Source organism: Candida oxycetoniae (genome assembly GCF_023343755.2).
Source record: "Candida oxycetoniae strain CBS 10844 chromosome Unknown scaffold38, whole genome shotgun sequence".
In the NCBI taxonomy this organism is placed as follows: domain Eukaryota; kingdom Fungi; phylum Ascomycota; class Pichiomycetes; order Serinales; family Debaryomycetaceae; genus Lodderomyces; species Lodderomyces oxycetoniae.
In genome coordinates this window covers 115165-123812 of record NW_026055469.1, presented here as the reverse complement: position 1 = coordinate 123812, position 8648 = coordinate 115165, and the positions used below count along the sequence as shown (strand labels likewise).

Sequence of the window (8648 nt, the reverse complement as noted above, 5' to 3'; positions counted from 1 at the left end):
TGCAAAGAACGAGATGAAGCAAGTAAACAGGCAAGGAATATTATAGACAATGTGGGACAAACTTCCCAACAGAAATTGCAGGCTTGTGATGGCTGTGGGGCCTACTTATCGCGACTAGATAATGATCGTAGATTGGCTGACCATTTTGTTGGAAAAATTCATTTAGGATATGTGCAGCTAAGACAATCTTATGAAGAAATGAAACTGAAATACAGGAGGGAATCCCGATAAATTAAGAAATAAAATAAAAAAGGAAAGGAATTTTGATAAAGATGACGCCGTAGCTTGTTGATAAATAGAAAACCTATATAAAGCCAAAGGCACTTTACTTATTAGGCCAGGGGCAAAGCCAAGGCACTTCATTTATAAAGTTAAGGCGCTTCATTTATAAAGCCAAGGCACTTCATTTATAAAGTTAAGGCGCTTCATTTATAAAGCCAAGGCACTTCATTTATAAATCCAAGGCACTTCATTTATAAAGTTAAGGCACTTCATTTTTTTGTACTTCTCCTTATATCTCTTGCACTATTCCTTTTCACAACAAAGACCAGTTGAACTTTTGGCCTGGCTCTTCTTATCTCGACCGGACATTTCCTATTTTGTCGAGCATTTTTTTTTTCTTTTTTTCTCCGCCCGCTGTGCGATGGATTTTGAAAAGCTGAAATATTCAATATATGCAAAGGAAAACTGGTTGACATTTCGATTGGGATTATTGTTAGTACAAGACTAAAGGTAGCATAGTGGCTTTGGTGGTTTCGGTAGCATAGTGGCTTTGATGGTTCTGGTAACATAGTGGTTTTGGTAGTTCTGGTTTTGTTTTGCGCAAGGTGTTCAAATGAGGAAATACCAGCTAATAGGAAGAAAGGGCCGTTTATTTTCTAAAAAAAGGTCGGTAAGCTATCCGCAAGCTCATCTCCATTCATTCCCATTAGAAATTCTACTACGAATATTTTGCATTGTACTGCTCGATAGTACAGATATATTGGCATTAGCACTTACATGTCAGAGGTTTCATAGCATTATTTGCAAGTATTTATTATACAACTCGCTTGAATTTAAGACGCCATCAAAGTTCTTTCGCTTCACTAGTCAGCATTTGAATAATGAAACAAGCAATAAAATTAATTATATTGAAAGTGTCAAGTTTGTCAATCCGCAAATTGAAAAATCTGCCAAAAATAAGATTACTATTGCTGGAAGTTATGCGGCGGAATCCAATAGTCGACTTACTGATAATTTGAGTTACTTGGAGTTTATATCTTCGTTAGAGGTATTGTTTGCACATTCGTATGGGCTCAAATGCTTAGAGTTTAGTGAAATTGCCCCAGAATTTGCATTTCCAAAAGAGAACAAATCGAGCCACCTGAGCATGTTTAAGAAAAGGATAGTCAAGACTAAGCGGAGACTACCCAAGTTGATTCTCAAGTCCCAGTCCGGTTGGTCTATCCCGTTACGAGATGTGCATTTGTCTCTAGTATGCAAGTACTTTGACTATATCGACGAATTACAGCTTGTAAATTTTATTATAGACAGTCCCATTAGTCTTGATATTTCGGTGGGGATGGTGACATTCACGTCGTGCTCGTATTTTCACAAGAAAATGAAACTTCCAAGCTCAACGTTTAGCGATATTGCAACATTAAAGTTGGATCGTATGACGAATGCAAATCTGTTATCATTGATTGATTTGGTTAAGATTGAGAACAAGAAATTGAACACATTGATAATTGACCTTGCATCCAGTATATTTTACACGCCAGGAGGTGGAGACTTTAACTTTACAAAATTCAACCCCTTTTTCAAATTGTTATGCTCTGGCGAGGGAGGTTATGCAAAGTTGAGTACCTTGATACTTTTTAATTTCGACTTGTTCACTTATCTACAGCACGACGACGTGCATAACCAAGACGTCGATTCCTGGGTTGAACCTCCAACCAACAACTTTGAAACATTTATCAAATACATTTCCCACATGTCGAAATTGGTTTTGGTTCTAAAAAAGACACCAGTTAAAGTAAAGACTTGTAAAAGATGCGGATTTAAGGAGCAGCAGCTGGATAAAATGATTGAAACATTGACTCATGATGAATGGAAAATCTTTTTGAACCCGTTAGAGTTTCAAGAAAATGTACTTCAAATTCAACTGTATGATTATAAAATCTTATACTCAGTCTCAAAATATACATAGAGTTGAAATACTAAGCACCCACAAGGATGTTGCTAAGATGGTCGACACTAGAAGTATAGCACACTTTTCTGTTTCCTTTTATTACAACGACAAAGACTAGTCTTTCTATTAGGGGCAGAACACACTTACTTTATTGGTTGAATATGCTAGCGTACCAGTGTTTCACTGAGTCTGTAACTTTGTGCATTGCATTTATCAAAACGCTTGGGTTTTCTTCGCCGGGACGGTCTACGCCAGTTGCAGTTGTTTCTTCAACTCGAACACTGCTAGTGGAACTGGGTACACTATTACCTGTGATTTTGAATTGTTCCTCAATAGGATCCATATTTGAATGTTGTTGTTGAAGTTGAGATTGTTGTTGTTCTTGTTCTTGTTGCTGCTGCTGCTGTTGTTGTTGCTGTTGCTGTTGCTGTTGCTGCTGCTGCTGCTGCTGTTGTTGTTGTTGTTGTTTCAGTTCTTTCTGTTTAATTTTACGCAATTTATCATACGTACTGCTTGTTTGCGGTGAGCTCAAACCGCCATCTTCCGTTTCAAAGTCAACAACCACATCAATTTCATAAGGTGAATTATACATCTCTCCTCCCAGCTGGAAAAACTTTGCATCTGTTCTCAAATCTTCCTTGGTTAATTTGACGTATTTTCCAGGCTTCACGTCAACGCCTGTTTCCACCATAGTGTCGACGATTGAAGGCGGCACTCCTTTGGATATATCTATATTACTGTACAGCGCCTCGCATTTGGGAATTGCCGTTTTATATTGTTTTAATCGTACTTGAATATCCTTGGCATTTTCCTTCATTGATTGTACTATGAAGGTAAAATCTAACTCGGGCAATGTGTCAAACTTTTGCTTCAACTGCATGAAGTCCCTCAACAACTTGACATCTCCATTTGGCTCCATGGAAACTAAACCAAAATTGTTTGGCTCCTGTGTGAACTCGTACACTAAACCTCCACTAAACACATCTATCATGTTATTGGTGTACAATACAGGAACCTCGTCGAAGTTTCGTGGTAGAACCTCATTGCAGCCATATTCGGAGAAAAATATTGGTTTAGTGTATCCCTTATAATCATTGACCAAAATGTTGTATCCGCTGCTGTAAAATGTTTGATCACCGCACCATTGGTAGGAGTTTACCCCATAGAAATCTATGCTTTCCAATGGGTTATCATTGGCACATTCCAAGTATCGAGCTAGCGGCATACGGTAATTCAAATCATCTGCAGCGGAATAACCGACTGGAATGGGCCTTGGCGAATTTACACTTATGTAAGCCTTAATATCCCTAACAACAGCTTTAATGAATGGCGCTGAAACTGATGCTGATATTGGATCATTGATGATTTCGTTACCCGCCAAGAACCCTAAAGTGTTATTGTAAAGTGAAAACTGATGTACAATTTTAAATACATTTTCAAAATAGAAAAGGTTGTAGCTGGTCCATGGCTCGTATCTGTTTAGGTGGTGGTTTGGCAATGGAGAGTTGACATCCAAAACCAAATAGATTCCTGCTGCTGCTAACATTGTCATGCATTTGTCGTGATCTAAATCAGCATTTACTGAATATATTCTAACAGTCTAAAATAAAAAGAAACCAAAAAAAATACAAGAAAGGGGGGGGGGGGGGGGGGTTGAAGGGGGTATGGTTAGTATTACTTGCTTTACTTGTAACCTTTTTTGATCATGAAAACATACATTTATTCCCAACTCCTGAAACAATATTATATCTCTTGCGCATTGCTTGGGATCCGACAAGGGATCTTTTTGATTAGAAACGGCCGACGACCCACCGGGCTGATAGTCTATACCTTTTATGTAAAACTAAAGTCATTTGAATATTAGTATACGCCAATACTTTATCATCCTTTCATTTTAATATTGTATTCTTTTATTTTTTTTTTTTGGATTATTTAGTGGTGAAAAGAAAAAGCATACTGGTTCCTTTGTAACACTATTGACAAAATAATGACCGTGGATTGTTATTGGGTGCACATTTGCAGCAACTATTTTCAAGAGTCCAACAAATAAAGTGAATAGAATAATCCTAGACATAATGCTTAGATAAAAGAAGCTTGCTATCTCGATTTCAGCTTTTGAAAATGTGGGTTTTCTTTTGGAAAAACATATGTTTAATTACAATTTTTTGATATCTCAACTTTATCCAAAAAGAATAAAAAAAAGAAAACGGCTGCAAAATATCGAAGAACATAAATCCGGTATGACACAAAATACAATTTCCTAATTAGGACTTGTTATTGAATCTCAAATTATCATCAAAGCGGATTTTTCCATTGAAAGCACTGACTGGCGTGTCCTAGCTGGATAGGTTTCATCTACTATTTTTAAAGCAAATCAAGGGTATCGTTACCTAAAAGAGATTCTCTTTGATGTCTCAAAACAGTAGGCTCTTTTTATATAGAAAAAGAAAGAGCCCTAAAGCCCAAAAGCCCAAGCGGCCAAGAGTCCAAGAGTTCAAGAGTTCAAGAGTTCAAGAGTTCAAGATCCCAAGAGTCCAAGATCCCAAGAGTCCAAGAGTCCAAGAGTCCAAAAGCCTAAAAGCCCAAAAGCCCAGGAGCCCATTATTTTAGAGTGACTTCGTTTTTTACAGCTACAAATCAGTTCCAATCAGATCCAATTAGTCGTAGTAAGTCAAAGAGTCGCTAGTGAGTGCTGCTCCACTATCTCACTCTGCTCGATAGTGTCGAATGTAACAACATTGTAGTTTTATATTTACAAGCTCTTTAAATAAAATCTTCTTTTGGATATGGCACAGGACATTTTTCCTCCTTTAAAACAAACTGCCTCAAGACATTTTTTTGAATGTGTTTCTTGACATCGTCCAATGGCCTATCTTGAAATTTTTTCAGCAAGACTTCTGTTTTTAAAGCCAGATACTTGGAGTTGTGCATCAATTCGTTTAAAATGTGGTCCATGTAATAAACCCTTTTCTCACTTTCTGTATGATACAAGGGCTTTGTTAATTCACTCTCTAGTATTGGATCGACTGACGGCCAGGATTTAATTTCATATTTTGCTTTGATCAAATTCACTTCGTCCACTAGAGACTTGTATTCTGATTCCTGACCTTCCACATCTTCGAAACTGGTAATTTTATGGCTCAACTCATCTAATCTCTTCAAGTCTTGCAATTGTGTAATAATATTTTGAAACTGTTTTTTATTGTCGAGAAACTTTTGAGCTTCTTTTCGATCTTCCTCGATGATTTTCTCTTTTGCCAATTTCTCATACTCGGCAAATTGCTGACCTTTATTGACCTTAATTTCTGCTATAGCAAAAGCCTTGCGCTTAGAAACTTTGGGAATACCCTCAATTCGTACAAAGTCACCTTCTTTGCAAATATTTCCTTCATCGTGACATAAAAAGTCTTTACGACGTACAATCTCCTTATCTACCCTCCTGTCGTATACTCTTCCCTGAACCCTCACTTTCACCGTCTTGTTCATCCGCCCCTGCGAAATGACCAATCCAACAAAGTTCTGCCTCGCCATATCCTGCAAAAATGTGTAATAAAACCAATCAAACCTTGGTTTAGAAAAAGAGCCTTATGTTTCTCCATATACATTGAAAATTTTCCAGGTCCAAAAAAAAAAAAAAAAAAAAAAAACTTTGTTTTCTTCACACGACATGTTATAAAACAAACTTCTCTTATACATACAATCTTTTCGCAGCCAAAACCTGAGTCTTTTATAAACAACGGTTTTTTACAGCTGCTAGGAAGGGAAGGAAGGAATAGGGGAAAGGAAGATAGGAAAGGAATAGGGGAAAGGAATAGGGGAAAGGAATAGGGGAAAGGAAGAGAAGAAAGAAAGAAAGAGGGGAAAATGCTTTGTTTGTTTTTGGTTACATATTTAATTCGCACAAGACTTGCTCCAATTTTTCAAGCATTTCTTTATTTTCATCCTCTGTACCAATAGATATTCTTAGCGCACCTGTGCAATTAAGCTCGTTGCCTCTAAATCTAACAACTACAGCATTGTCTTTCGCCAACCGATTGTACAATTTCAAAGCAGTTTCGTTTGATGGCTGCTTGGTTTTGTCTAGAATCTGCACTAAAATGAAGTTGGCGTCCAAACCACCAATGTTCTTTCCAACATACTCAAAACTCAAAATCTTACGTAGCACAATGTCCCGCTGTTTTGTAATAAGATTCACATAATGTTTCATAACACTCAATCCCGAAGGTGATGTTGCCTTTAATGCCACATTTGACGTCAAGGATGAAATGTTGTATGGATATTTCATCGAATTCAACAATTTGGCCAATTGCTTGTTACAAAACGTTACCCCCAATCTAATCCCTGCTAACCCAAAGGACTTACTCAAGGTTTGTAGTACTACTAAGTTCGGATACTGGTTGACTATTGTAGATAACGACTGGCTGAACTCGCCATTTGGGGGGGCAAAATCAATATATGCTTCATCTACTACAACCAACCCATTCCACGTATTCCCTGTTCTTTCTAAAAGTGCAACTATCTTGTCAACATTGATAAGGGCTCCCGTTGGGTTTCCTGGAGAGGTTAAGTAGAGTAATTTGATATCAGGATCTCTTTGCAAGACCTCAATTATTTTCTCAATGTCAATTTGGAAATCAGGCACAGTTAATGGAATCTTAACAATCTGCACATCGTTCACAATTGCACATATACTGTACATTCCATAAGTTGGTGGACAAATCAACAACTTCTCCTTTTTGGGTTCGCAGCAGCATCTCAACAACATATCTATGCTTTCGTCTGACCCAACTCCCAAACACAAATTGTCAACTTCTAAATTTGATTTCGAGTATTGATTAATCTGAGAGTTTCGGAAATCGACAATTTGTCTTTTCAATTCTTCTTGGTGTGGGTCAGGATATCTGTTCAATTGCAACAACTTTTCAGACTCTGTAACTGCAGATAAAGCAGGTCCATAAGTATTTTCATTTGCATCCAATAATATACCTTCTTTGAAATCATCCCTTGCACACCGGTACGGTTCTAATGTAAGAATATTCGGACGTACAATAGACTTTAAATCAAACATCACAAAATGAAAAAAGAACCTTGATAGGTACTACAGATCAATAGAGCCAAAAAAGTGACAATCAAAAGAGAAAGAGAAGAAAGAGTAAAAGTGATAAATTGGTTCTTTATCTTGAAAAATTTCACAATTTTTTTTATTTTTTTTCTTTCCTTGAAATGAAAAATGAGTCAAAGATCGTGAGAAGGCGCACCACGAATGTCGACTCATTGTCCTCACCACTCTTAACACAGTGCCAGCGACACTATCGAGCGACACTATCGAGCAGAGCGAGATAGTGTCGTAACAAGATACAAGGTGTTGCTCCACAATTGAACGAAGCGGGATACTGTCGCTAGTGTTGTAACAAGCTATTTAGTACTGCTCCACTATCTCGCTTCGCTCGATAGTGTCGTTCGATAGTGTCGGTCAGTACTGCTCCACTAGCTCGCTTTGCTCGCTAGTGTTGTAACAAGCTATTTAGGACTGCTCCACTAGCTCGCTTTGCTCGCTAGTGTGTCGCTAGTGTTGCTTCACTATCTCGCTTCGCTCGATAGTACATGGTAACTTTGTAGGGTCTAATGTCTCATCAGTTATCTGTGAATTATCATAATCAATAGGCTGTCGTCCTCCGGATTTGAAGAAACTATTTTCATAAAATTCTTTCAAACTAAACTGATTATGATTTCCCAGTTCATTTCGATCTTCTACTATGGGGAAAAAACTTGTTTTTCTTTGACAAATCTCATTTTCAATTTCAATTTCATCAACCTCTTGTATTGACTCAATAGTGGGCATTGGCTTCTTTGCTGGGGGAGAAACGAAATCAGGTAGTCGTTGCGGGGATAGTAGAGCTGTAGTTGACTCCATTATGGAGTCATTCTGGTACGTTGCAAATGGACGAAATACCGAAATTGAATGATTTTTGCTCAACTTACGCACCCACGACGTCGAAGTTGAAGTTGAATTTGACGTTGTAGTGGTGGTTGGTTTTAGTGGTCCTGCTACTGTTTTGGACTTGTTTGATATCAACAATTCCTGTTTGGCAATTTTTTCACCATTTCTTTTAGTTCGAAATTTGAGCCAAACACGGGAGAATAACGAATGTTTGATTCTTGTATCTGCCGCCGCTGTTGCTGTTGTTATGCTCTCGTCAGCAATTGGGTTGAATGAACTAGTTTCGTTTTTATTCTGACAATGGGATTCTGCTTTAATTGGAACCTCATTTTTTCTTTTACTATTAGTCCATGCTTCCGAATTTAGTATACCAATATCTGCAGTTTCTTCTAGCGTATTGAATGCAACTCTCATATCCAGAGCCATGTGGAAAGAATTAACCAAGCTCCTCGTAAACTCTTGACTAAGCTCCGCGTAAACTCTTCACCAAGACCCTCGTAATCTCTTTTTCACCAAGACCCGCGTAATCTCTTAACT

At 37.8% G+C, this 8648-nt stretch overlaps 5 protein-coding genes across 5 annotated transcripts; 1 reads left to right on the top strand and 4 right to left on the bottom strand. All coding sequences in view use genetic code 12, as the record gives it.

Annotated features, from left to right (window-relative positions):
- Window positions 1-643: 643 nt before the first annotated feature.
- On the top strand, window positions 644-2188 carry KGF56_003840 (uncharacterized protein; the record flags this gene model as incomplete). The annotated part of the gene is made up of 2 exons (XM_049325215.1): window positions 644-690; window positions 1090-2188. The coding sequence occupies 2 exons, from the start codon at window positions 644-646 to the stop codon at window positions 2186-2188; spliced, it is 1146 nt and encodes a 381-aa protein (XP_049179166.1).
- A 130-nt stretch (window positions 2189-2318) lies between these two features.
- PHR3 (1,3-beta-glucanosyltransferase) lies at window positions 2319-4244 on the bottom strand (the record flags this gene model as incomplete). Its single annotated transcript, XM_049325214.1, has 3 exons — window positions 2319-3770; window positions 3888-4013; window positions 4128-4244. The coding sequence occupies 3 exons, from the start codon at window positions 4242-4244 to the stop codon at window positions 2319-2321; spliced, it is 1695 nt and encodes a 564-aa protein (XP_049179165.1).
- A 689-nt stretch (window positions 4245-4933) lies between these two features.
- KGF56_003838 (mitochondrial 37S ribosomal protein uS17m) lies at window positions 4934-5701 on the bottom strand (the record flags this gene model as incomplete). Its single annotated transcript, XM_049325213.1, has 1 exon — window positions 4934-5701. The coding sequence occupies one exon, from the start codon at window positions 5699-5701 to the stop codon at window positions 4934-4936; it is 768 nt and encodes a 255-aa protein (XP_049179164.1).
- Window positions 5702-6053: 352 nt separating this feature from the next.
- Window positions 6054-7238, bottom strand: HIS5 (histidinol-phosphate transaminase; the record flags this gene model as incomplete). Its single annotated transcript, XM_049325212.1, has 1 exon — window positions 6054-7238. One exon carries the CDS (start codon window positions 7236-7238, stop codon window positions 6054-6056), a length of 1185 nt encoding a protein of 394 aa, XP_049179163.1.
- A 498-nt stretch (window positions 7239-7736) lies between these two features.
- On the bottom strand, window positions 7737-8525 carry KGF56_003836 (uncharacterized protein; the record flags this gene model as incomplete). Its single annotated transcript, XM_049325211.1, has 1 exon — window positions 7737-8525. One exon carries the CDS (start codon window positions 8523-8525, stop codon window positions 7737-7739), a length of 789 nt encoding a protein of 262 aa, XP_049179162.1.
- Between the last annotated feature and the right edge of the window lie 123 nt (window positions 8526-8648).